We start from the raw sequence: 27,811 nt of genomic DNA, 5'->3' as shown, positions 1-27,811 counted from the left end.
CCCCGACTCTCGGCCCAGCCAACGAGTCCCCAGGCGCCGCCCGAGAGCCCGGGAGACAGCGGCCGCGGGCAGCCGGGCCAGGGGGCGGCCACCGCCCGCGCCGGGCATCCTCCGGGGCGCGGGAGCGCGGAGGGCGCTGCGCCACCGCCCGGTGCCGGCCCCCGCGGGCCTCCCCTAACCTTCCCCACCTCCTGGGCCCGAGGGACGCGGGCTCCGGCGGGCGAGCAGGGGGGGGGAGGGAGCCGCCCCCGCCCGCGTCCCCCTCCGCTCTCCCCCAGCTTCTCCACGCCGGGCCGGGCGGCGCGGCCCGAAACGCCGGCGATGGCGAGCCCGCCGCTGCATGGGCCCCCCGGGCCGGCGGGCGGCGACGGCCCCAACCTCAACAACAACAACAACAACAACAACCACAGCGTGCGCAAGTGCGGCTACCTGCGCAAGCAGAAGCACGGCCACAAGCGCTTCTTCGTGCTGCGCGGGCCCGGCGACGAGGCGACGGCGACAGCGGGCGGGGGGCCGGCGCCGCAGCCGCCGCGGCTCGAGTACTACGAGAGCGAGAAGAAGTGGCGGAGCAAGGCGGGCGCCCCGAAGCGGGTCATCGCGCTCGACTGCTGCCTGAACATCAACAAGCGCGCCGACGCCAAGCACAAGTACCTGATCGCGCTCTACACCAAGGACGAGTACTTCGCGGTGGCGGCCGAGAACGAGCAGGAGCAGGAGGGCTGGTACCGCGCGCTCACCGACCTGGTCAGCGAGGGCCGCGCCGGCGACGCGCCCCCCGCCGCCGCCACCGCTGCGTCCTGCAGCGCCTCCCTGCCCGGCGCCCTGGGCGGCTCGGCCGGCGCCGCCGCGGCCGATGACAGCTACGGGCTGGTGGCGCCCGCCACGGCCGCCTACCGCGAGGTGTGGCAGGTGAACCTGAAGCCCAAGGGCCTGGGCCAGAGCAAGAATCTGACGGGCGTGTACCGCCTGTGCCTGTCGGCGCGCACCATCGGCTTCGTGAAGCTCAACTGTGAGCAGCCGTCGGTGACGCTGCAGCTCATGAACATCCGCCGCTGCGGCCACTCGGACAGCTTTTTCTTCATTGAGGTGGGCCGGTCGGCCGTCACGGGCCCAGGTGAGCTGTGGATGCAGGCCGACGACTCGGTGGTGGCGCAGAACATCCACGAGACCATCCTGGAGGCCATGAAGGCACTCAAGGAGCTCTTCGAGTTCCGGCCGCGCAGTAAGAGCCAGTCGTCGGGCTCGTCCTCCACACACCCCATCAGCGTCCCCGGCGCGCGCCGCCACCACCACCTGGTCAACCTCCCCCCCAGCCAGACGGGCCTGGTGCGTCGCTCGCGCACCGACAGCCTGGCCGCCACTCCGCCGGCCGCGAAGTGCAGCTCGTGTCGGGTGCGCACGGCCAGCGAGGGCGACGGCGGCGCGGCGGCGGGGGCGGCGGGCGGCAGGCCAGTGTCGGTGGCCGGGAGTCCCCTGAGCCCCGGGCCGGTGCGCGCGCCCCTGAGCCGCTCACACACCCTGAGCGGCGGCTGCGGCGCCCGCGCGAGCAAGGTGGCGCTGGCGCCGGCAGGGGGCGCCCTGCAACACAGCCGCTCCATGTCCATGCCGGTGGCGCACTCGCCCCCAGCCGCCACCAGCCCCAGCAGCCTGTCGTCCAGCAGCGGGCACGGCTCCGGCTCCTACCCGCCGCCTCCAGGCCCGCATCCGCACCTGCAGCACCCCCTGCACCACCCCGCGAGCCAGCGGCCCTCCAGCGGCAGCGCCTCGGCCTCGGGCTCCCCCAGCGATCCTGGCTTCATGTCTCTGGATGAGTACGGCTCCAGCCCTGGGGACCTCAGAGCCTTCTGCAGCCACCGGAGCAACACGCCCGAGTCTATCGCTGAGACACCCCCGGCCAGGGACGGCAGCGGGGGCGAGCTCTACGGGTACATGACTATGGACAGGCCCCTGAGCCACTGTGGCCGCCCCTACCGCAGAGTCTCGGGGGACGGGGCCCAGGACTTGGACCGAGGGCTGAGGAAGAGGACTTACTCCCTGACCACACCTGCCCGGCAGCGGCCGGTACCCCAGCCCTCCTCTGCGTCCCTGGATGAATACACCCTGATGCGGGCCACCTTCTCTGGCAGCTCCGGCCGCCTCTGCCCGTCTTGTCCCGCGTCGTCTCCCAAAGTGGCCTACCACCCCTATCCCGAGGACTACGGCGACATCGAGATCGGGTCCCATAGGAGCTCCAGCAGTAACCTGGGTGCCGACGATGGCTACATGCCCATGACCCCTGGCGTGGCCCTCCTGGGTGGTGGCAGCGGTAGCTGTAAGAGTGATGACTACATGCCCATGAGCCCCACTAGCGTGTCGGCCCCGAAGCAGATCCTGCAGCCTCGAGCCGCCGCCGCCGCAGCCCTGCCCCCCACGGGAGCCGTAGTGCCGGCGCCCACCCCCACGGCCGGCAGGGCCTTTCCAGCCAACGCCGGCAGCTACAAGACGAGCTCCCCAGCCGAGAGCTCCCCCGAGGACAGTGGGTACATGCGCATGTGGTGTGGCTCCAAGCTGTCCATGGAGAACGCGGACACCAAGCTGCTACCCAACGGGGACTACCTCAACATGTCCCCCAGCGACGCGGGTACCTCGGGGACCCCTCCCGACTTCTTCTCGGCCGCCTTGCATGGCAGCGGGGAGATGCTCAGGGGAGTCCCTGGCTATTGCTACAGCTCCCTGCCCCGCTCCTACAAGGCTCCCTACACGTGCAACGGGGACAACGACCAGTATGTGCTCATGAGCTCCCCCGTGGGGCGCATCCTGGAAGAAGAGAGGCTGGAACCGCCGGCCGGCCCGGGGACCGCGCCGTCCACTAGCGCTCTCGCGGCAGCAGGCGGCCACACCCAGCCTCCTCACCCAGTAGTGCCTTCGCCCAGCAGGCCGAGTGGCAGCCTCGGTGGCCGCCCCGACAGCTTCCTGAACCAGCGCTGCCGGTTAGTGCGGCCCACACGCCTGTCCCTGGAGGGGCTTCAGACCCTGCCCAGCATGCACGAGTACCCTCTGCCGCCCGAGCCCAAGAGCCCCGGCGAGTACATCAACATTGACTTCGGCGAGGCCGCAGCGCGCCTGTCTCCGCCCGCGCCCCCGCTGCTGGCTTCGGCGGCCTCCTCGTCCTCGCTGCTGTCGGCCAGCAGCCCGGCCTCATCCCTGGGCTCAGGCACCCCGGGCACCAGCAGCGACAGCAGGCAGCGCTCCCCACTCTCCGACTACATGAACCTCGACTTCAGCTCGCCCAAGTCACCCAAGCCGGGCCCCCAGAGCGGGGACCCCGTGGGCTCCCTGGATGCCTTCCTGTCCCCCGAGGCCTCGTCCCCCTACCCGCCGCTGCCCCCACGCCCTCCCGCCCCCACCTCCTCCCTGCAGCCGCAGCCGCCCCCGCCGCCCCCCCCAGGGGAGCTGTACCGCCTGCCCCAGGCGTCCACTTCCCAGGGCCCCAGCGCTGCCTGCTCTTCGTCCCCGGAGACTGGGGACAATGGGGACTACACCGAGATGGCCTTTGGCGTAGCTGCCACCCCGCCACAACCCATCGCGGCCCCCCCGAAGCCGGAAGGTGCCCGCGTGACCAGCCCCACGTCCGGCCTGAAGAGGCTGAGTCTCATGGATCAGGTGTCGGGAGTGGAGGCCTTCCTGCAGGCGAGCCAGCCCCCAGACCCGCACCGGGGAGCCAAGGTCATCCGCGCAGACCCACAGGGGGGCCGCCGCCGCCACAGCTCCGAGACCTTCTCCTCGACCACCACTGTGACCCCCGTGTCCCCGTCCTTCGCCCATAACCCTAAGCGCCACAACTCGGCCTCTGTGGAAAACGTCTGTCTCAGGAAAAGCAGCGAAGGGGGCGGTGGCGGCGTCCTGGGTGGGGCCGAGGAGCGCCCCACCTCCCCCCGCCAGTTGCAGCCACCGCCCCCCCAGCAGGCGCGCCCAAGGGTATCGAGTCAGCCTGGGGGCTTGGTTGGCTGCCCAGGGGGCAGTGGCTCTCCAATGCGCAGGGAGACCTCTGCCGGCTTCCAGAACGGCCTCAATTACATCGCCATCGACGTAAGGGACGAGCCTGGGCTGTCACCCACCCCGCAGCAGCATCCGCATCCACAGCCCGGAGACAAGAGCGCCTGGGGCCGGACCCGCAGCCTCGGGGGTCTCATCAGCGCTGTGGGGGGCAGCAGCAGCGGTGGGGTGTGTGGGGGGCCGGGCCCTGGCGCCCTCCCCTCCGCCAACACCTATGCCAGCATTGACTTCTTGTCCCATCACCTGAAGGAGGCCACCATTGTGAAAGGTGAGGCCCTTGGACCTTGTGGATCGTGGGCGGACGGGTGGGCGAAGGGTGGGGGGAAGGGTGCGGAAGCCGGTGAACTGCTCTGGGTTCACTGCCATTCTCTTCTTTAGTACCTTGACCCCAGCACCAAAATTTTGGACCAGCCTTCTTGTTTTGTTTTCCTTTGGGCTCCCCTGGCTTCCTTCTGTTCCAAACACCAAGAGCAGTCCAGGGGTCTTTGAGTTGAACGGGAATCTTCCCACTCGGGAGACTTGGATTTGTTCTTCTCCCCAAGCGCCAGGTCTTTTTTCCCCACAGGCCCCCCCCCCCTTCCCATCGGTTCCCAGGGCAGATGTCTCCCCAGGTCAGCCACCCCAGAGTGCCAGCCAGGTGTAGGTTCTTGACCTGAAGTTTGACAGCTCCCTCACCTTTCCCTTTGTTTTCCTGGAACCAGGGTCCCACCTGATTTTTGCTGAGCCTCAAAGTTTATAAAAACAGGCCTGTAAGTCGTTTAGAAAATGAGCGTCCATTTTGGTGGCAGTAACAGGGAACAGTTAACCATTTCAGTTTTACACGTAAACTGGAGGGGCTTTGCCCGAGGAGACACCGTTTTTCTCCTGAGGGTCTGAAATGGCGACAGTGCCTACACACAGTGTAAAAGCAGTGGTTTTGAGTGTACCTGGGAGTCACCTGGTCAGAGTTAAACCTGGATGGCCAGGCTGTAGAAAGCCCCAGAGATTCTGATGCAGTAGGTGTAGGGTGTGGCCCGGAGCGTGCCTTTCTAAGAAGTTCCCAGGTTGTGTTGATGCTGCTGGTTGGGGAGCATCCTCTGAGCACCCTATCCTGTGCTAGGCTCACCTGAGGAGGTTTGAGAATTGACCTACTGGGCCTCGCCCAGACACATTCAAGCAAAGCCTCCAGTGGGCAGAGCACAGGCACCAGTGTCGTCCAGAGTTTGCCCAGGTGATGGGCACGTGTGGCCGGGATTTAGAATCAGTGCTTTAGAGAGAATAAGTGGAAGACAACCTCCCAGGTCTTTTCCAGAACAATTGGACAGGAGGGTGCCCCGTATTGTTCACAGTCTCATCAAATATCCATGAGGAGAGAGGGGTGTGCTTGCTTGCAGCTGGTGGTGCATTCTGAGGATCTCAAACTTTGAGTGGCTGGGGGTTGGGGGTTGGGGAACAAGAGGGAGTGAGTATTCAATTCCTCATTTTTCTTTGGTGGGGGTGGGTGTTGCTAGTAAGGTAGAGGCTCTGGGGCCACCACAAAACAGGAAGCAGCAGATAGTGTTCTGCGGATGCTGGCCTAAGGTCAGCAGGCTGCAGAGGGACTGAAGCGATGATCTCGGTGGCTTGGGGATTCGTGCGCCTTTTGTTCTTAAAATAAACAGAGTAGCTGGATGCCATCTAAGTCCAACATAGGGTTTGGCGTATGCCAAACTGTTAGTCCCTGGGGTGTAAAAATATAGCTACGGGGTAAGTACCCTTTTGTTCTAATACAGTAGAGGAAGAGCTTTTTACTTCTTTTATTAAAACCATAGAGCAAAAGATGAAAAGAGTCAGAGAGAATTATCAGGAATATGGTGCTATGGCATCTAATTACATCAGTTGGAACTTGTCAGAATGTCTCCCATAAACGATAACTCTCCACTGAAGGTCACTTTGCTTGGAGTGAAGCACTACAGGTACTTCTGGAAAAAGGCTCGTGTGTGTCAGGGAGTTGGAGGGTGAGCTGCCGTCCAGGACACAGCCCATAGTAACACCCCAGCATGACCGGAACTGAGTTGCGGGAAAAAATGCATGCACGCAAAAATTTTTTTCCTATGCCCAAATGGATATATGGTGTATATGCCATAGTGAACATGAAAGTACATTTTGCTGAAATCTGATTCTCATCCAAAAAGCAGCCTGAGAACATAACACCTTTTACACCTTTTGGTGAAGTAGGCAGCAAAAACCTGGACTGGACTGTGCCAGGCCTCAGGAGTGGGTTCTTGCTGCAGCAGGAGGAGTGAACTGGGGGTTGCGTCGCCAAGCCTGAAAGGATTCAAGGCCTTTCTGATAAAGGAGATACATTCAGAAGCGTGATTCATGTATGATATAGTGCCCTTTTCAGACTAGGGAAAATTTTAAACTGCAAGAGATAAGTTTAGTTCGAGACCTGATTTAGCTTGGTTTTGTTTTCCCACCAGTAGAAAATCCCTTCCAACGTATAGGATTCAGGACTCTGAAACTAAAACAGCAGTTCATATGCTCTGTGGTGGCTGAACAAAGATGAGATTGGATTTGCATGCTGTTTTTCCAGAGTCTCTGGGGGCATTATGGTAAACACCCATTTAAGAAGGAAAAGGACTATTTTTAAGCAAAATAGAGAGCTGCAGTTGATCCATTGTGCCAAAACCACAGTTTTTTTAAAAGGACTGCATGCTAAATGGATTTCTAGTAAACTAATGTGACACAGAGAACAGTAGAACAGGAAAGACAAGGAGGTCATCTTAATTAACGTGAACCTGAGTTGTGGTCTGCGGAGCCAGAAGGGAATTCAAAGTGAACGTCCACTTTTATTTAACTCACGTGTGCATGTAGAAATTTGTTTGTGGTGCTCATAAATGAAAAGTTCACAGGAGATAAGCGTCCTTTGAGAGAATGATTTATAGGGAGGAAGACTTGGAAAGCATTTCTTTGAAGATGAAATAGGAGAACTTCCTGGGTCATTGCGTGCACTGGCCTGGTGCTCAGAAGTGGCTTATGTGTCCACACTGAGCTCCTCAGGCTCCACATGGGGACACGTCATTAATTATGCTGAAGCAGAATAATTCGGGGTTGTTTGGGTAGGGTTTGGCATTTGCATAAGTGGTAACAAAGACGTAAGGTTCCTGCAGTGCTTGATAGTTGTTTACAATAGAATTGGGGATGGTGGGATTTTGGTGCCGGAACCAAAGAAACAATTAGTATACCTTAGGGATGTGTGTGTGTGTGTGTGTGTGTGTGCGCGCGTGTGCGCGTGCGTGTGTGCGCGCATGCTCTGGATTAATATGTAATAATAATATATGTGATAGAATAGTTATGTATATTAATCCAGAGCAAATAAAGATTGAACTCTAAATTATGCATCTTACTTGGGAGCAAGGGAAGGTCCTTAATGTGTGTTTTGCGTGTGTGTATGTAGGAAAATCCAACCAATCTGTCAGAGCGTTGTTGTTTCAGAACTGGAAATATAGTACAGGATTTACTGTGCTTTAAAGCAGCATTTAAAAACTAACTGTGTACATTTTTGTGCTATGATTGGAGGTTGGTGTATATCGTAAAAGGTGCTATCTTAGTGTTCTGTTCCTCTTTAGTGGGATTTTTATTCTAAAATTGGTTTTCATGTATGTATAAGGCAGATTAGATAAGAGTTACCATTGAAGGCATCTGTGTTTAAAATCTGTTTGATAAAAGGACTATTTATTCATATCCTATGGTCAGAGGATTTGGGGATAAGAGGAATGTCTCCAAAGGAACGATATCATCACAATTTACGTTTAAAAGGGTTGCCTACTGGAAGTCTGAAAGCAAGGAAACCGGAATATTTTTCAGTTGCTTGACAAGCCACATGCCCTTTATTTTTCCGTTGTGCGTGCTGTCCAGCGCTTGTTGTAATAAGATAATGATGAACACTGCTCCTGCCCTGTTCCCAGGAACAGACAACCAAGGTGCTAATGAAAACACAGGCTTTCGTGAATGAAAGTCACGTGACTCGTTCTACTTCCTTTATTGAAAGAGAAACCTTTACAAAAATAGTACTTCGTAGAAGGAAGCATAGTATGTGGAACATTAAACCAGGAATCAGGAAACCAGGTTTCTGGTTGCTGATCTTAATGAGTCATTGTGTGACAGAGGAAAACCATTTAACTCCACTTTCTCACTTTCTCTGTCTGTAAAATGGGGTAATTATAACCCTCTCCCTTCCGTGGCTCTGGCCACTGGGCGGTCCAGCAGATCATAAAAATCAAGAACAGTTAAAACACTCTTCTCAAGGATCCTGCTCATAAACCCACTGATGCTATTGACACTTACTACCTTGAAACCATGAGTATTTACAGGAAAGTCACTTTTGTCCGTGGCGTTCTTAAAACAAAAAACAAAAAACTGGAAAAACTCAGAGTCTGAAAACGGAGCTAATACCCTTTTAAGAAACGCGTGTCTTTTTTGCTTCTTTGCTAGTTAACACCCCAGTCGCCAGGAACCATGTTTTCCCTCTTTACTTAAGGTGAGATGTTGTTCATAGATAATTATCAGTTGCAGTGAAGTGTAGTGGTTTAGATTACATAGGAGAATAACAATGGGGAAAACAGCATCCTAATGCTGAAACTACATTAAGACTGTCCTTTTGATTACCTTTTATGATTTGTTTGTATGTCAAGACATACTGTCAAGATGAAGATTTTTTAATTAGAATATGCTTTTTTTTTTTTTAACTGATAGCGTTGGCTCTCAATGTGGGGTGTATTGAAAGGAAACCAGAACCCTTGAACGTTCAGCTGCTGAATCCAGTGTTGGGCCTGGGTGGATTTACTTAGGGGAGCCACTCCAGAGTTTTGATTTGTGTGGTTGTCAGACAGGGTAGGGAACCTCCAGAGTTGGCTTGAGTCATTTGCTTTTCCACAGGCCTCCCCCCCCCCACAAAAGGAATTCTCATAGATATATATGTTTTATTTTCCTTGGAGCTCCATGGATTAAACGAATCTTTCTCTTTTTCTGGAGAGGAGAACTTGCAGCAGTTTAACGAACAGCATGGGCATAATGGGTTTTCTTTTAAAATTCCCACTAATGCATTTTCTGGAGAAGCATAGTTCCAAGAGCTGGTTAACTTTTGGTATCAGATTTGGCAAGTGGAGAGGGTTCTTTTTGTTTTGTTTTTTTGGGTAGCGCAGAATCAAGTGTTCCCGTTTCACCTTAGAAACTTAAGGGAAAATGTAACTTTACTCTTTTATCTGCATTGCCAAGTAGAGTGGGGAAAAACTCAGAGGGAAGTAAAGCGCCGCCCAAAGCCCGTTCTTCACCGGAGTCCACTAATAATGGGGGAATCCGCTGCCGATTTTGTCTTCTACAGACATGAGGAGAATGTGTATTTCTGTACAAGATGGACAAGGCATCTTAATGGGGGCATTTTAAAAAAACAAATGAAAACAAAGTGTTCTGACCCTCTAAAATGATCAGTTATAAGCATGTCCTTGATCAGGTGGTTGTTTTGTGAAAACATACTATCCACATTTAAATGGGGGAGACTCTGTGTTAATTTTATTTGTATTGTAGACTGAGTTCAGTGGTAGGTTTTTTTCTGAGGGGAACTCGTGGAGTCATCCTTCAACATAGGGGGAATGCTGAGGCGGGGTGTTGCTGGTGATGATTTGATTTCTTTCTAGAAAGCTATAGAGACTTGTGTGAACTGGGCACAGGAATAAAAGGCCCAGAAGGAAGTTTAAAGAGAGGGACTGGGAATACACGTTGTACGGTTGTACGGTACCATCTTGCTCGGTGGATCCTTCTGGGCATGGTGCTCTTGCTGCTTCACTGAATTCACTGCATGGGAACGCTGAAAGAGAATTGGGTTAAAATTTAAAGGCTGCATGTTTACAAGTGATAAAATAGGCAAGTTAGGGGTTCTGATTTCTTGGTGATTGGACTAGAAAAATACTGAATTTGCATAAAGTTGCCTTTACATGTCCAGAGACATTGTAAAACTCAATCAGGTAAATGTGTCTTCAAATTTGGCCGTTTCTTTATGCCATACATGATATTGATGCCCACAGAAAAGATTTATAAAATACTCTTTGCCTACTGTGCTTTTACTTAAATTTGGAATATTTGGTCAAATATTGTGGTATATAATATACTTCAAAGATAAATGATCTATGCATAGCACCTTGTAAATACTGGGGTTTTTTTTAGTATTGATTTTATGTGTATATATGTATTTATTTATTTATTTTTAAGGTTTTATTTATTTTATAGATGGGGGAGGGGCAGAGGGAGAGGGGCAAGCAGACTCTGTGCTGAGTGCGGAGCCCCACTCAGGGCCCGATCACACGACCCTGAGATTGTGACCTGAGTCAAAATCAAGAGTCTGATGCTCAACTGACTGAACCACCCAGGGGCCACTTTAGTATTGATTTTCAAGAGTATCAGATTTTCCAGAAACAAATATTTTGTGTGTGTGTTTATGGGGGGGGGGCTTCCGTTTCTCATCTAGTCGTGCTCCAAGAGGCTTGATGTGAATTTTTGTTTAATTGAAACTTGAATACTGAATAATGACATATTCTCTAATCATGTTAAAACTTTATAACCTCAAGTATAATTTTAGTCTTACTGGTGCTTTAATCTATCCACATGGTATTGGTATAAATCACTGTGTGAGTTAGTATAGTCTAGTATTAAATTTCAGTTTTTTCAATGTGTAAGAATGGGATTATGATAAATTTCCTTATATTATGTGACTTTAATAATTACCTTAAAATCCGTATGTTTATCTTAAGAAGGATTTATGCTTTTCCATAGTATTAATGCATAATCTTTAGTATTTATGAATGTGACATAGTGCTTTCTCCATGCAAATTTATAAGTAGTTACTTAAGTCAGTCCATCTTTTGCCTCCAAATTATGTGTAACTAACAATCCCAAAACTTGATGGGCAGTGAAAGAAAGCAGCTGGCGCTGGAGCTTGTGACATTGTAACCATTATTTTGATCAATATTGAAAGATTATTGTGCTCCCCTATCCCCTTTAGGTCAATAGTACTGTTTAAAATCCAGAAAGTGTTTTTTCTCACTTCATAGTGCTGAGACATTTTCCTACCTGTAGTATCACGTAGTACTGCAAAACCCAGTGACATAGGCAGGGCCACTCCTTGGGAATGAGGAATCTGCCGCTGAGGGAGATGCCCCGCGACTTGTCCAGGTCCCCTGCGCTGAAAAGAGTACTGTTGGGTGAATCACAGAGGGGTGCTACTGACCAGCGCTGTCCGGGGGTGCCCTGCGGTTCTGTCTCCAAGTGCTCTTTATGTGTCCGCCTCCTAAACTCTGCTTCCTGAGCTCACAGCCAGTAGTTACATTAGGATTTTACTGGACCTGCCTCAAGCAGCTCTCAAGGTTACTGTGTTGTTTTTTTTTTTACATCGCTGGGGTGATAGTTACTTCATTTCTCTCTCCTTTTTTTCTTCCACGTATTTATTCATTCCCAGTAAAATGTGGGCAGGTGAGCAGGAAGTAGGACACGGAAGGAAACCCCCCCCCCCGATTTCTTTAAACCGCCGTCCTACGCCCGGCGGTGTGGAGAGCTTAGGATCTGATAGGACTTTGAAGGCTGTCAGTGTGTTGCTGACTTCACGTGTTTGAGGTTGTTGGTTGGTGGTCTGCTCGGGGGGTTTCCAGGCTCGCTTCCTGGAGTTCTAGGGGTCTGCGATGAGGAAGGCTCCTGTTCCCCCAGCTGTTTCGGCTTCAGCAAAGCCGGCTGTACATTATACTTGGGAAGACACCTCCCCGCCCTCCCAGCACCAAATGCATTAAAACTCCTTCCACGCAGCATGGTGAGAATCAGAGGGGAATGCAAGTTCGTTTGAAGGGAGAAGAGCTGGGAGCTGTTGGTATAATGTAACTCATTTAAGATTGTGAACACAGAGGCCCAGGGAGGTCAGACTTCTTCTCCAAGGTCACCATTTAATTAGTTGGTAGAAATGTTTGTAAATATTATCAAGAAAGAATAGAGTATGCTCTGTCTCTGTGGGTCCTTTGTGTACTATGAGTAACTTTCTCCCAGGGCTGTCCGGTTCGCTGCAGAACAGCTCAGCGTTTGTACAAGTGGTATCTGTCTTTTTTACTTTGGGACATTTTGCTTCATGCATAGACTAAAAGGTCTGCTGGTCGCCAGAAGTAGGGGATACAGAGGCACCGAAGTAAGGAAGTGGGCTGTAAATCCCGGAACGAGCCTGCTCACGACCATGTGGGCAGTGTTTACTGGTGAGGCAGAGGAGAGAAGCTTTGGCAAACACATTCCAGATCATGTGCTTACTTGTTAAAAAAAAAAAAAAAAGAAAGAAAGAAAAGAAAGAAGAAGAAAATTCCTGGCATAATTCAGATGGAAAAGCCTGTATTATAAAACGTACGTCCTTGATCTTTGTGATGGGTTCAACCTGGATGGTCGATCCGGTCACGGCTTGAGGTGTCTTTATGATGTATTTATTCTATAAGTGAAATATCATGTTTTCCTCATTATGAATAAGTCCATTAGCAGTTTCCTAAGAAATGAGTCATTAACCTCTTTAATGATGAGTGTATTTGAAAACTAACCAATTTAGAATTTGCCCAAGGACCGATAAGTTAACTTATCAGTTGTTGCTAGGTGGTAATCTGGGGACTGGCTTATTTCACGAGTGCCTGTCTTGTTTTCGAGATTTCTTTTTCCTGAGGAAAAAAAAATCATTTAACTGAATTTTTATATGAAGAGAAATGGTTTTTCTACCTTCCTAATGATGTGACTGTAACCCCACTTTCCAAGGCATAGGGGAAGATGTAAACAAACCAAAATTCTTAAGCTGTCCATAGTTTTTAAAAATGTCATGGGGCTCCATGGGCTTGTGCTCTGGTGGGTGAGTCAGTTTTGTTTACATTAGCTGCCGGTGTCTCCAGCATCTTCGGAGAGACTACTTCCTTCCTAGCAGATGGCAGCCTCAGGGCCACGTGCCTGCCTGGTAAGCAGCGTGCACCAGTAATCTACCCAGCCGCTTGGCATCCCAGGGTGCCTGCTGCAGGGGCTCAGCAAAACAGGGAGACCCTGCCCTTCCCTTCCCTCCCCATCAGTGCAGCTTTTCGGGTTGAGGGGAGAGCAGAGTTCAGAGTGCCCTGTCTCTTCAGTTCTGGCTGTGGAGCACGTACCAGGATAAATGGAAAAGCTGACGAATGAAGATTCTGATGTGCTTGCTCTGTAGGGAGTCTTCATAAAGAAGCCCAGCAGGCTTTCCCAGGGTGAGGTTTGGATCCCTTCCCTAGAGCACCCCTGGAATTGGCATGGCTGCCCTGCCCAGCAGGGGGGCTTGGGAAGCCAGCGGAAAGCAGGGACTGCAGTTGGGGGCGGGGTGGGGGGGGCTGTGAAGCTTGGAATTCCCAGGCCTTTGGAGAAGCCACGCCCACACCCACTTGGGGGATTGTCCCCGCAGAGTGGCCAGGCCAGTACTTCCCCCTCCTGTCCCCCAGCAGGGTCTCAGGCACCTGGCGGGTGGATGAGTCCGGGGTGGGGGGGGGAATTGTGAGGTGGGGGAGAAGTTTTGGAAATAGGCCAAGATGTTCTTACTAAGTTTAAGAACTATGCAAATTGTGCTTTAGAAACTCTGAGCAATAAGCAGGATTAAACAAGGCATGGATTAGTGTGCATAGAGCAGCTTGATTTTGTTTGAAGATAAGAAATGGCGGTACTAGGACTCTGGGACACTGTCAACATAGTGGAGCTCCTGAACTCCTAAGGTGGCAGAAATTGCTAGAAAGTGGTCATTTTCTTACGCTGCAGCCTGGATGCATTTTTTAGAAGATAAATTACTCAAGTGACTTGTGGCAATGTATGCTTCTGTTTTATTCTTATGTAATAGTAGAGTTTTCCAAAAATTGTTTTCTGGCATAAACGTGACCTAAAATAGCACTTTGTGTATACAGATGAAACAGAAAACACCATTAGCTACTCATACCTGCCTCCAGTTACATTTAGCAAGTAAGTTCGATGACACTTATTCAAAGATCTTTCTTTCATTCGTTTGCTGAGTAGACTTCTAATAAATATACAGTTCAACTGAAAATATTTAGGTGGGATTTAGGAAAATAAATTGCGACGCTGTGAAATCTGTATTTCTTCCTCCTTTAGGATATTATAAATCCAGGAGCGTACAACTATGTTACAGTCAGCATCAGAAAACTAACTTCAATTGGTTCAGTAAAAAAATGAAAACTTGAATAATGCATGGTGTGGAAATAATAGATATGAAAGCCTGACAAACTTCTAAACAATGAATTTTCAAAACATTCTTTAGCTTTTACTTATTTTGACAATTTTCTAAATGAGCAATTTTTTTTTCCAAGTTTAAAGTTTATGTAGCTTCCAAATATAGTGACATTTTGGTATTTAGGGTCATATCAGAATTTTAAAGATGCAGTAGAACTGACTCACCTTAATTCCATTTTACTTCTTATCATTATTTGCAGTTTAGCTTATCAGTAGGGCTGGTTTATTAGTAGTCTTCATTCCAAATGAAATAACCACAGCAGTAAAATACCCAAATTTCTCTGGCATGGAGCATTTAATTAAGTTCCTAGAATAACTCTGGGTGATAAGCATTCATCTCCATGACTCTGGAGTCTGTCCTGTTCAGCTGGAATGTTCAGAATTCTTCGGGTCTTAAGCTATTTCCTAGAGTCGAAGACGGTTCAGCCAGTCACTCGATTGAGGTTCGGTGTGTCCCAACACCGGAGTCATCACAGGGGCGACATGAAACCAGCCTCTGGCCCCTCAGTGCTCCCCACGCAGGCTGTCCCCTGGGCAGCTGCTTGGAGCGCTCCAGAAGATGTCCACCCTTCACAGTGGGCTGGCTTGCTGGAAGGTTCTGATGGAGCCACTCCAGCGCAGAGTCCCTTCCGCCACACTCTTGGGTTACCTCTGATGATTCTGGATTGCTTTTCTTCTCAGAAACAATAGGTTTGATTTTGCTGGGGTCTTAGCTGCTGGGTGTAGCTCACTCTACCCTGTGCCCTGTAACTGGTCCCAGGATTTCTCTTTGTGCCCAATCTTTGCTGTCAGAGGGAGTATTCCAGAAACTTCCCCACGCTAGGTTACCGGCCTCCCTTTCCTGCGCCTTCTGATTCTTCTCGGCTCACCATCCACTGCTGTTTTGCAAAGATGTCTTCTCTTTAGTTCGGGTGGTGCGAGTTCTTCCTGTGAACCTATCCTTTATTCTGCAGCCCCCAAACAAAGTGATGGGAACGCCACTCTGGCTGCTTAGCAGAAAGAAGGGCTGTGGGTGGGAGGGACAGGGGCAGAAAGGTTAGATCTCCCTTCAACTTTCAGATTTAATCAAATTGTTGAATATTTTTTTCATTACAACGATGCCAGTTGTTACTTGTTAAACACTTTTAAAATGTTTCACTCCTTGAAAAATACTAAAGTGTGGGCTAGAAAGAAATAGGTTTGGTTTCCATGCTAAAAAGAAAAACAAAAGGTACTCAATCTTGAAGTCTGTATTTGAGACCTAGGAAATAAATTTAATTTTGAAATGTGTTCAGACGATTAAGCATTGTAGGTAATAATAGATGCTCCAGAAAATTAAGTGGGGAAGGGAGAGAGGGCAAAGGTGACAACTTGAAGGTGATGAGGAAGCAGATCTTGTAGATATTTAGGGGGAGAATTCCTATAGGCAAAGGGAATGAGTAGCCGTGCAAACGCCCTGGGGCAGAAGATTGCTGCTATGTTCCTGAATGAGAAGTGGTTCCGTGTGACTGACCAAGGGGAGAAAGGCAGAGCTTATTAGGTGAAGTGAAGGAGGTGACAAGGGACAGTAACCTGTAGAGCCCGATCAGCCATTGTAGAGACATCAGTACATATTTAACAGTATAAAAGGAAAATCTAGTCTTTGGAACAATACATAGAGCATTTAAAGACTTTTACTGGCGTCATCTAATTCTGCCATCTTGTGTTTTTTTTGCCTGGTGAGGGATATGGCAGCTCTTGACTTTGCTTCTCCAAACTAGCAGAGAAAATGGGAGAAGCCCTGAAAGTGGGTTGAGGCCCTGAGAAGCGATGTGGTGGGCGGTGGGGGGCCCGCTGGGAGATGATAAATGAGATAAACAGCCAGGCACCTGCCTACTTGAGGAATCACATACCTGATTACACAAACATCTGTAAAGCACCTTATAATTTATAAAACATTTCTGAATGTTGTCAAGTCCTCAGGACCTCCTTGGAGGGAGGTTCTTGTTATTCTTAGGTTTTAAGAGAAAAACCTGAGGCTGGAGAGACTCTGGGCCTGGAAGGAGGTGTTGTCCTGGTAGGTTTGCTGCTGCCTGGTTCTGGGTCTTCCAGCTGACGCAGTGGCTTCTTTTGGGGGGCTGGGGGGAAGGCTGTCACCCTGGACAAGACAAACCGAGGGTGAGTCTGGAGCTGGGTTAGTGCCTCCTGGAGCCGCTTACAGCTGAGCCCCGACCCGGGGAGTTCGGCAGGCTCTGCTTTTCCTAGGGAGTGCCAGAATCAGGCTGTGCTGTGGATTGGCTTCATCCTCCAGCTGATGGAGAGCTGAGTGTGCCGTATATTTTGTAGCGAGAACCCCCGACAGGACAGTGCTGATGTTAGGAGTGAGCCAGAGGCCGCGGACGCCAGAAGGACCCACCAGCCTCAGCCTGTGTGTGAGGGACATGGACGTTTTGCAAATGGATTTGTGTGCAGTTATTTGTCGCTTGTGTGGTTTTCAGACTTGACGGAGCATGGAGGTCTGTCTTCAGGATTTAGGTTTAGTTTTACTTAATTTTGGTGAACTATGTACAGAATACGGTAGCATACGTAAACTATTAAACTCCTCTGTTTCAATGAGATGGACGGCCTCCTCCTGATGGGCTGCTTCCCTGTATTGGCAGTTACTCCTCTGCTCGGGGATGCTCTTGCCTCTGTCAGGCCAGAAATGTGAAAGTTCAGTTTTCACGCTCAAGTGCGTGTGCTAGGAAATACGTCTATGCTCATGGGTCGCCTTGATTTCTCTGCTGCCTGAATCTGGAGAACTTGATGCAGAAGGCCCTGCGACGGTGAGAGGTGGGAGTGGGAGGCGGCGTGTCCCCAAGTGGGCTGGTCTGGGACCCGCATCCAGGGCCTTTGAGGGACGCGCGGCTGAGGTGCCCACCCCGCGGCCCGCAGCGCACGGCCGGCCGATTCCCACGCCCTGACTCCCGGGGGTCTCACTGTCGCCATGCACAGTGGTTCAAAATGAGAGCGAGTTTACTCATTTTTTTCCTGTTCCTCTTGGTTTAGGCCACTTGGAAGCCCGTTCGTGTTCAGTTTAATACAACAGGTAGAAATTACAAAATGGCCTGTTGCTCTCTGTCTTAGAAAAATCGAGAAAATAAGCGTTATTTTTCTGTTAACCCCTATGACTGCGTGTCACAATCCTGCCACTGTGAAGTGGGGGAATGCTTTCCATGGGTGGAATATTGGGGCTGGCGGGCTGCCCTCTGGATGGGGGAGCGCTCCGCGCGTCATGTAACTGCCGGGTATGAAGCTTCCGTCCGCTCTGTTGTATTTTGTCATTTTGGTCCCTGAAGAGGTGGTTAGGAAGGCACCTGTGTTTTTAATCCATTCTTAAAAGTCCTAGAGGGTTCTGCCCAGCTTGGAGGGACTGGGGATGCGAGCGGGCTGGTCAGTGCGGAACATCCAGCCTTCTTGTGGTGGAAGCAGTGGTGTCTTCATAGTGGATTGACTGTGTCCCCCTCCCCAAGCCTAGAGCTGTTTGGGAAGCTATGTCTTTCTGTGGTTGGCTGTTTTGTTCCTTCACGTGGCTTTCTTCTCGCCAGAGAAGAGGGAAGGGTGAGAGACGTGTGTGCTTGTGTCCCCAGTGTGCCGTGGTGTGGCCCGGAGCTGGGCCCCTCCATCCCTGTGCGTGAATACTTCCCATGCTGGGCGCAGCAGCAACAGGTGCTCTTCCTGGCTCTGGGCATAACAGTTGTGGCCCTGGCCTCCAGGAAGGTCGGGGGCCAAGGTGTCCAGCCTGCCTGCCCTCTTGAATCTCCCAAGAGGCCTTGAGAAATCCCAGGCTGGGCCCCTGACCCAGGCGTCCCGGGGTCCAGAGCCCCTCCTGTGGGAGGTCCCTCCCAGCAAATGAGCATGTAAAATGCCCACCAGGTCTGGCCACTAAGTTCTGCCAAGGCTGGAGAAGTGAGTCTCCAGCAAGTGTGCTCTGGGGAGACTCCGGTTGTGAGTGACATCGAGACAGTCTGGCATTCTGGCCGGAAGAGCATGTGGGGTACCCTAACCTGCCCTAGGTGCTGTCTGGCTGTGAAGTGGGGGTGGGGCGTGGGGGTGGGCCACCTGCAGGCTGGGGGTGGGGCGGGGTTGGGGGTGGGGCGTGGGGTGGGCCACCTGCAGGCTGGGGGTGGGGCGTGGGGTGGGCCACCTGCAGGCTGGGGGTGGGGCGGGGTAGGCGGAACCACCGCCCCGGCCTCTGCCCTGGGAGGGCCTGGCCATCAGCAACTGCTGTCCTACTTCATTTTATTTTTCAGTAAATGAACTTGATAAAGATGGTTTGTAACTTAGCACTTTACATTTTTCACTACTGAAATTTTAATAAATAGTACTTCGTTTGGATGTAAATCTTTCTCATGTGCAACAGAGTCTGAATGTTGATCCACAGTTTGCTGCACTTTTGTGCAAAAACCAGAGAGACAGAGACTTGTGCCCATGGCCCCACCAGCCAGAGCCCAGCTAGCTGCCGGTGTGCCGTGCCTGCCGGGGCACATTCGACGCGGACGGGCATTTGTGCATCCTCTGATGGCGCAGCTGCCTGCATGGGGGCGCATGTGACCCCTGTCCGCGCGTTTTGTCCTGTGCATGGGGCGTGGAGCGAGCAGCCAGGCAAGGCGTTCTGTGCAGAGTTGAGAACGATGAGCTTTAAATGGCCTGGAGTTACCCCCAGAAAAACAATTCTACTTCTGTTCTGCTTCTATCCAATTAAAACAAGTTTATTCATTTCATTCCGGGAGCTGTTTGCCATTGTTTTTGTGCATTCATCAGTTGTTTATTTGCTGCTTGAAGTCCCAGTTGTTCGTGATGTCATTCACGGGTAGAATTTTGAATGAAGGAAAATGCTGTGATGGCAAACGTGCCCAGAGATACCACGACCGTGGCCACACAGATTAGCCTGAGAGCAGGGTGGGAGGAGTCAGGCTTGTCTTATTAAGAAGTCTTTGTAGTTCACAGGAACATGTGGTTATGCGTATACACCGTTTAAAGGGGTTTGAAGAAAGCAAAGGGACCCAGCTGCAAGGTCAAGTAATGCGAGTGGTGCGTGCCCCTCTGCACAAGGAAAACCATGTCTCTCTCTATATTGTGTTTGACTTCTTTGTTTATAACTTGCATACATAAAATCTCATTTGGTAGTTTCACCGTGGCCCAGGGAGGAACTCAGGGCAGGAGAATAAGGTCCCTGTGTGCAGAAGAAGGAACAGATCGGTCAGTGCTGGATCCTGGGCCCCAAGACCCTGACTCTGGTGGAACCGGTGGCCGTCCACACCCACGTCGCACTGAGCCATTGGAATGGCATTCGGTTCAGAGGGGTGGGGATGGCTTGACCTGAGTCATTCCTAAGCTCCCAGGATGCTTTTGAGATGAGTGATGGTGGGAATGAGCCAGGGCACAGCAGGGTTGGACCCTCAGCCTTGACTTCCCTAGGGCATCCTGCACCTGAAGGCTGGCTGCCCATTCACACTAGAGCCTTAAGTGAGATCTCTTCTGAGGCCCCCGGGAGACAGCCGACATCCTGTATTATGTGGATGTTATGGACGGGGAGGGAGTGGGCCTGCAGGTTAGAAGCCGGGGACGCTCAGGCCACTGGGTGCGTTTGTGCGTGTTTGTGCCCGTTTGTGCGCTATGGAAGCTTCTACCTAGAAGGGAGATGGCTGGGTGGGGGATGGTGGATTCCAGAATCTTCCTGTTTCCATTAAATATTTCTTTCCTTAAAGACAAGCGCTTTTTTGCTTATTACACTCTATCTTTAATACATTTCCAAATTACAGTTATTGTTAAATGTGAAAACCAGAATATATTTTAGAAACCTGAGGCCATTCCTTTTTAACTATGCTTCTAAGTCTGTTTCTTACTCAGTGATACTATAGAGGGGATTTGAGTTGTGTTTGGCATAATTTCAGACTTCCAGAAAATGCTTATTTTGATTTCAATAATAAAAATAAAAAAGGAATGAAATCATAAAACTAAAATAACCCCATAGCAACTCTTAAATATTTAATATTTGAAGGAAAGAAAGGTGCGTTTGAAACATAACAACAGGATATTTGGGGTAGATATATTTTGAATAAATTGTTATTGTACATTCCTTAATTTTATAGGAAAAACATTATATTTAGTTTGAGAACTTCAGATATAAACAATATGAACATTTTTGTAGTCTACATAAAATACATATTCTTTACATCAGTGTAAGCTCATAAGCATGATAATGTGTTAAATCTGAGGAAATTACAGTGTTCATCGGATATTTGCAGTTTTAGTGCACATGGTATCATTTGGTTCACAAGTATTCTTACCGTTTCATAGGGCAGAAATATAACGCTTATATCATGTTCATAAATGACCCCAGAAAGAGAAAAGATTTGGACTGACATATTACAACTTCACCTCTGTTGACGTTCAAAGAGTAGTTAGTGCTGTAGGATGTATTTCATAATAATCATATGTTCTCAGTACTTCCGTGTTGTGTATGAATAACCAAATAGAAGGGCCGTAGGTAAGGGAAATTAATCCCAAAAGTGTGCTGGCTTCCTAAATGATTGTGTGACTTGCTCCCTCATTTTCAGTAGGGCCTGTAACAAGATAGCATGGTTTTTAGTCGCTGGTCTGGCGTTTCTAAAGGACGTAAGCTTGCAGATAATATCCAGAGGGGGAATCAGTAGTCTCCAGGTGTAACACACAGATGGAAATATGTGGTGTTATTTTGAATACTTTACCCTTCTTTCTCCCCGCTGCCTTCCTCCTGTCCTGTCCTGGGGCAGACTGTCTCTGCAGGACCACTCCTCTCTGCAGTTGAAGGGCAGAAGCGGCCATATGCAAATGAGTGAGCATGGCTGTGTTCCAATAAAACTTTATTTACAGAAACAGGCAACAGGTCAGATTTGGCTGTACTTTGTTGACCTCTGCCTAAGAATGCCTCTCTCTCTCTTTCTCTCTCTCAGGTGAAGAGGGGTTTCTATTCTCTTGGGCCTCAGACAGTTCTAAAGTTTCGTTCTCCTTTAGAAGAATTTCTTTTTTTCTTTTTAGCTTTTCTGCCTGTGAGAAATGGCATAAACCATGTGGGTCTTTATTTCAACGTAATTCGTGGAAGCTTTAGGAAGGGCCTACCAAGCATCGGGCCAGGTGCTGGGGACAGGCAGGGCTCAAGGGCTCCACTCGCCGGGGAGACAGGTGCATGCGGCAGCAGCAGGGCCGGCAGTATTTTGTGTCACTGGGGAGAGTTTTGGAATGTGCTGTGTAAGAGTGTAAACTCCGGGGCCCAAGTGACAGTCGCAGACCTCCCCTCCCCCTCCACCGGCCCCACCCCTCTGTCCTTATTTGTAACAGTGGACGGTGACCGCCCCATTTGTAAGGGGAGCCCTGAGGGCAGCGAAGGTCCGCCCTCCACTGGTGACCAGTCACTGATGCTCCCTCGTCTGGTTGGTAGCTAGGAAGGTCTGACCGTTCATGATTTAAGAGGGGGTCCGCCAGGAGTTGAGGGGGTATGTTGCCCCTTGGGCGTCTGTGCTGAAGAATAATCTGTCTTATTTCTCCTAAGCTGCTGCCCCACGTATGGTGGGGCGCTCTTGCCATAGAGGACTAGCTTGTAGGGTGTGCGCGTCGGGCTTTCTCACAACGAGCACAGGGAGGAAACGCACACTGGAGGTGTGATGTGCTGAGACCACGCACTAAGCAGTGAGTGCAGCCCCTGTGGGCGGCTGTGGCTCGGGAAGCGGGGAGAGGTGCAGTGCCGGGCCCCCCGGGCCGGGAGCCCCTGCGGGCTCCAGTGTGCGGTGATTAACACAGGGTCTTACGGGAACGATTAAACGGGAGCTGAAGGAGAAGCCGCCTTTTGTGGTCCCCAGCCCCCTCCCAGGGCTAGATCTTCTTGTCCCAGAGTCCGTGCTCTGTCCTTTCCATCAGGTTACAACTTGGTGCTGGGACATTTCAGCAGCGAGCTCTCAGGATGAAATGATTTTACCTGTCAGTGGAAAAGGTGATCTCATGTAACAGACAGTTCGAAGTCTTTCATGAGTAGGGTTGGTGAAGTAATTTACTGCCCCCATTTGTCCTGGGCAACTTCTTCCCTAGTTTCCTTTTAAGTTATTTTTTTTCTCCTGTTTAAATGAAAAGTTCAAGTAACCGTTTTTCTTAGAATCTCTGGCTTGTTTGTTATCACGCTTTGCCTTACTTTTTTTTTTTTTTTTTCCTTCTGGTATATTGGACAGTGTTTTGCTTTTAGTCAAGTAAGGAGATACTGTATTATCAGGGTTCTTTTTCTAGGAATTTCTCATGTAACTGAAAAGTTTATTTTCTCTTGTAAGTCTGTGTTTAACATCAAAGGTTTAAATGGGCCAAAGGACATGTCTGGGCTCATTGCAGGTTTCTTTCTTCCTAATCATAGTTGCCGCTGGAAATATAGGTTTTAATTTTGAGAAGTATGTTTCGTTTGTCACGTAAGTGATTATCTGCGGCCACTCCTGTTGTGCCTGCAGGGGTTAAGTCATTTTCACCTACTAAGTGCAGCTGTAGCTCTCTCGGGTGGGGTCCGTGCCGCGGTGCTGGGATCCCCCCCCACCACTGGGGAGTCAGGTGTGGGGCTCTGTCTGCGTGGAGCCCCACGGGGGGCCTGCACGGGCTCCACGCACATCTCCACCCAGCCCTCCCCGGGGCTCCCTGTGGAACTCGGGGTGGGACCCACAGGCTCTCTGCAGAGAGAACCAGGGCCTTCCTGGGCAGACTTGCTACCCCTCAGGGTTGTGTGTGGAATTCTGGACACTGAAATATTGGCCACGAAGCCAGACACATCCAAACCCACATACTCGTGAGAAATCAAAATGAAAACGTCATGAGTCAGAATGTGCATCGCAAATGCCGCCTGAATTTATTTGCCAGTGCAGATTTCCCCGATTTATCCCTGGAACGTTCTAGACCCGATGCCCACTGTCGTTTCCAGGCACATGTTTGGAATCACGGAGCCCGGCGAACCAGCGGCAGGCATGTCGGTGTTTCGATATTCGTGCTGCTCATGACAAAGAAGGCTTCCCACTTGTTTCCATGACAAGGTTTTCAGTGACTTGTTTTCTATTTCTTTCTTCTTCTTCTTCTTTTTTTTTTGTAAAGTAGAGCAGATTGAAGGTGGGGTCTTTAATGAGGGTGCTCACTCCTTTGCATTCTGATTGCTCTTTTAAGTGGAAGAGAAAAGGCATGGAGTTATCCCCCCCCCCCCCCAGAAGTGAGGATACCTGGCACATGGAAATGGTCCTTCGTGTGGCCATCATTTGTCACACGTGACAGAGCAAGATGGGGCATAGCTGGCCAGGGTGACGCGGCCAGTGGAACGACTTAAATCTTATTAATGCAAATTTTTTTTTTTTAATCAGCTGCCTTAGATCAGTGCTTCTGTGAATGGGTTTCTTTACAAAGCAGTGTCTAAGCTACAGACCAGTACTGCGTGTGATTATATGACAAATTCAATGGATGCCAATAAGTTTAAATTATTTTGAGACGCATTACCTCTAGGACAGAATCCAGACACCTTGGTAATTGCATTCATGAACAACGTGTGATTCTTGATGTTTCTTTTTTGTTTTGCTGCTACACCTAATGAGTTCAAGGAGTGTCTCCCATCCTAATGAATATTTGGTGTGGAGTGATCATAAAATTAATAATTTGTACTTTGCTTCTACTAGAATTAACGTAGATAATAAAGCACACAGAATTTTGCCAGAATCACCGTTAGAAGGCATAAATATTTAAAGGCGAGGATGGTCGGGTTAGTAGTGTGAGAGGACTTCTTTTTTTCTCCTAGTCTGGATGAAGCAGATTAATTTTCGGGAGGAGAGGTCATTTAACGTCTTTAAAAGTCAGTAAACAAAGGAACCAGCATCCACCAGCTCTGGGGATGGGGGAGTGGGGCAGAGCAGAGCAGGGTGCAGTGACGGGGGTTCCGGGGGGCTGCCCTGGGTTCCGAGTCTGGGAGCCCACTGCCTCTGGATCTTCTGAGCCCCTGCCACTTTCCTTTGGCCGCGCCCCTCCCGTGCCCACGTTCAGGGCCCTGGCTAGCGTGTTGTGGGAGCCGAGCTCTGGAAGGCTGCTTCAGCTCCAGGCCTAGGGGCCCCCCCTCACCCATCAGCACCCTCAGGTGCCCTGGCCCTGTGAAATCAGCGCATGCACAAGTGCGTGAATGAAAGGTGACCCCGCCTTTCTCTGTGCTCCTCCCACCACGACAAAGCGCAGAAACGAAGGTTTTGATACTTGTCGTATGTATACTTATACCTTCAAAAAGCTAAAATTCCATGTTTACCTTGATGAGAGCTCCTGAAGATCTAATGGTGGGAGTTGGGTCTTGGCATGGAGCATGCCCTCCATGTGGAGTGCGCACGGCCGCCGCGCCCTGCAAGTGCCCAGGGTGAGTGGGGGGGTGCATTCTCAGGAACAGCTAACCCGCATTTCTATGACTGTGTACACTTGGGAGATTGAGGAATTGACTTGCTTAGCTGTTTTCAAGATCATGGGTTTAGGGTTAACAGGAGACAATTCTCCCGCGTTTAGCTAATCATTAGAGTAAAAATAAAATAAACTGTGACGCCAGATCTTCGTGTCAGCAGATCCAGGGTGTCTTGACCACCTGCTCAGGGTTTGCCGGGAATTCGTCTCCCACTCAGGCCCTCAGTGACAAAACGCAGACTCCTATTTTGGGGAGAGGTGGAAGTCCGAGGTGGATTCCAGCAAACACCTGCTATTTAAGGGATGCAAATGTCTGGGTTGGGGCCCTCACATGGGCTCTCGGGGGGACAATGCTGAAATAGCTGGGGGGCCCATCTCTCCCCAGGACAAAACTTGGCCCCTGTTTCTGCTTTGGGGAACTGTTCAGGGATTAAAATTTTTAAAGGACATAAGGCTTTTTAAAAATAATAAAATCTGGTAGCACTGCTTCAAAATACCACATTATGGGGAACTTATAACCAGTCATGAAAAGGTATGATGTTTATTTTGCATGTTGACCATTGACAGCCGCTTGTCTGTCCAGGAGTTTGTCTTTCTGGCCGCACACAGGATGCAGCCCTCAGAGCTGGAACTAGGGCATCCAGCTGCTCATTCTTGGCTGCAGGGTCCTCTGGAAATTCTCTCTTGCTGGGAGCAGGCCCCTGAACTCCAGGTGGACAGAAGAGAATTGGCTTCGCAACGAAGTAAACCAGGGAGTGTGGGGAGGGTCGAGGAGAGATTGTAATGATTGGAGAGCAGTATTCGGAAGTGCAGGTGGTGTGCACGCAAGTGCCAGGGAAGAACGCCTACCTGTGTAGGGCAGGGCGTGGCCAGCAGGGTGGCCCAGCCACCGCCATTCCAGGGGGGGTGCAGACGAACCAGTCGGGGTTTTGATTAAAAAGCCAAGAAACTCTGGGCACCTAGGTGGTTCAGTTGGTTAAGCGTCTCCTTTCGGCTCAGGTCATGATGTCAGGGTCCTGGCATTGAGCCCCGCGTCGGGTTCCCTGCTCAGCGGGGAGTTTGTTTCTCCCTCTGCCACCCCCCATCCCCTGCTAGTGCGCATTATCACTCCCTCTCTCTCCCAAAAATAAATAAAATCTAAAAAAAAAAAAAAAAGCCCAAGAAGCTTAAGAAGAAAGGCAGTTTGCTATGAAATGTCAGTCTCCCGACTCGGTCTGTCATTATGTTCTTTAACGGACGGTTAATGAAGTAAAAACATGCTGGAAACAATGGAGATTGGGAACACGTTGAAGAAGGTTGATCCTTGGGCCTGGAAAGCAGGAAGCCATTAGAGTGTGTTGGGGTCCTAACGGCCTGTCACCACCAGGCTCGCGGGAGTAGGTGACCTAACCTGGCCCCGGGGCAGCAGGGCAGATGAGGAGGGTCTGGGACGACAAGCGTGTCGCCGCAGGAGCCAGTGTGTGGGCCTGGTCGCTTTGGGAAGGGGATACACGATCCACTGGGAGGGTTTTCCGAGGCAAAATTCAGACTCACTGCCTGTCCCGTGTTCCCGCCAACCCCCGGTGGCACGGTTTCCAGGACGCACCCCTGTGCCCTGGTGTCTGTCCCCTCTTGAGATTTCTCCCCCACAGCCCCCACCGAGGGCCGGGCCCCGGGCGGCAGGCCGGCTGCTAGCTCCACGGCTTCTGTCCCCGAGGGCAAGGGCCGCATCCCGCCTCTGTGTCCAGGCCAGCCGGGGCCTCACCAGAGCGTTCGCCTCATGCTTGGAAGTGACACAGGTCGTGAAGCGACTTCCTCTCTCCCTCGAGATCGCTCTGTTCCTGCGACCCCGGTCACCACTGACTTCTTCCCTTTCTTTTCCAGAGTGAGGATCTGTCTGGCTTTATCAACATGACGTCACACATCAGAGAATGATATGAGAAGAAGATGCTCAGCGTGGTTGCTTTTTTATTTTATTTTTTAATCTGAAGCTGCTTACAGTTTTCTTTTGGATCTGAGCAATGACTAGGATTTGGAACATCTGCGACCGTATTAGAGTCTGAACCAACAAGGCAAGGACACCTGCCCCTCTCCTGGTTCCCGCGGTGGGGGGCATTCATCATTCTGCTGTTTGTGCTGTGTTTTGTTTGTTTGTTGACAAAAGTCACCGAAGAAGTTATTCTCAAGAAAATTGGATGTTCCCATTGGCCGTTTAAATCGTGGCCAGTGTCTTAATTTCTTCTTACTTTCATTTTAGCAAAGCAAATTTATCCCTCAGCATGCTAGGAGATTCTACCAATACCCATGAAAGTGGTAAAATCTGGCATTTACTGGCATGCACTCAAAACTACCACAGTCCTACCTCAGTTCCAGGTAAAGCCGGATTTGGGTGGCCGGGGGCTGGCAGGACCTCCTGCGCATCTCTGCTGAGTGCGTCTCGAGTGCGGCCTTTCAGCCTTATTAACTGGTCCCAGGACACAGCTGCTCCGTGGACTCCAGTCCAGGTACCTGCGTGTTTACTCAGACAGAGCCCAGTGTGGGACTGACATTTCTCAACGGAAATGCAATTTGGGATTGGACTTCGAAGATGGATTAATAAATAATAATAATTATGTATAACTGAAGCAACCTACTTTTGAAAAATCATCAATTACATTGGGTCATGGGGGTGGGAGGGGGAGTTGGGGCAGGGGGTGAATATCTCTTTTTACCTTTAACAGACTTGTTTAATCTTCTCTATGTAGATGTTTATGTGGGTACTTCAAATTGCAAAAGCCTTTGATCCTATTTACAAGCTCAAATGTCTCTGCTATCCTTAATCTTGAGCTTGCATTTCTTTAACCAAAAATTCATGTAGGCATGCTAGCGATCCAAGGGTGGTCACGGCTTTGGCAGATTTAAAAAAAAAATGTATTCTCTTCTCTCGATGCTATCATGTGGGTCAATGGGCTGCCCTGAGCAACAATAAAAAAACACAAAAACTCCAAAAAAGACAAGGGAAGCAAAGAACTCGGTGTAAGAGCTATTCCGGCCCCTGTGTTAAGGGAAGAAGAAAAAGGAGACAAAAAAAAAAAAAACCTCACAGTACATCTGACTTGTC

At 50.5% G+C, this 27,811-nt stretch overlaps 1 protein-coding gene across 1 annotated transcript; it reads left to right on the top strand.

The window, feature by feature from the left end:
- Window positions 1–300: 300 nt before the first annotated feature.
- IRS2 (insulin receptor substrate 2) lies at window positions 301–27,381 on the top strand. Its single transcript, XM_028087371.2, has 2 exons — window positions 301–4,303; window positions 26,596–27,381. Exons 1-2 carry the CDS (start codon window positions 322–324, stop codon window positions 26,598–26,600), a joined length of 3,987 nt encoding a protein of 1,328 aa, XP_027943172.1. The 5' UTR covers window positions 301–321; the 3' UTR covers window positions 26,601–27,381.
- The last annotated feature ends 430 nt before the right edge of the window (window positions 27,382–27,811 follow it).

Source organism: Eumetopias jubatus, unplaced genomic scaffold (assembly GCF_037043125.1).
Source record: "Eumetopias jubatus isolate StellerSeaLion01/CBP00866 unplaced genomic scaffold, mEumJub1_p1.0 scaffold_3, whole genome shotgun sequence".
Classification (NCBI taxonomy): domain Eukaryota; kingdom Metazoa; phylum Chordata; class Mammalia; order Carnivora; family Otariidae; genus Eumetopias; species Eumetopias jubatus.
Note: the sequence above shows the minus strand (reverse complement) of the source record. Positions and strands in the feature narration are given on the sequence as shown.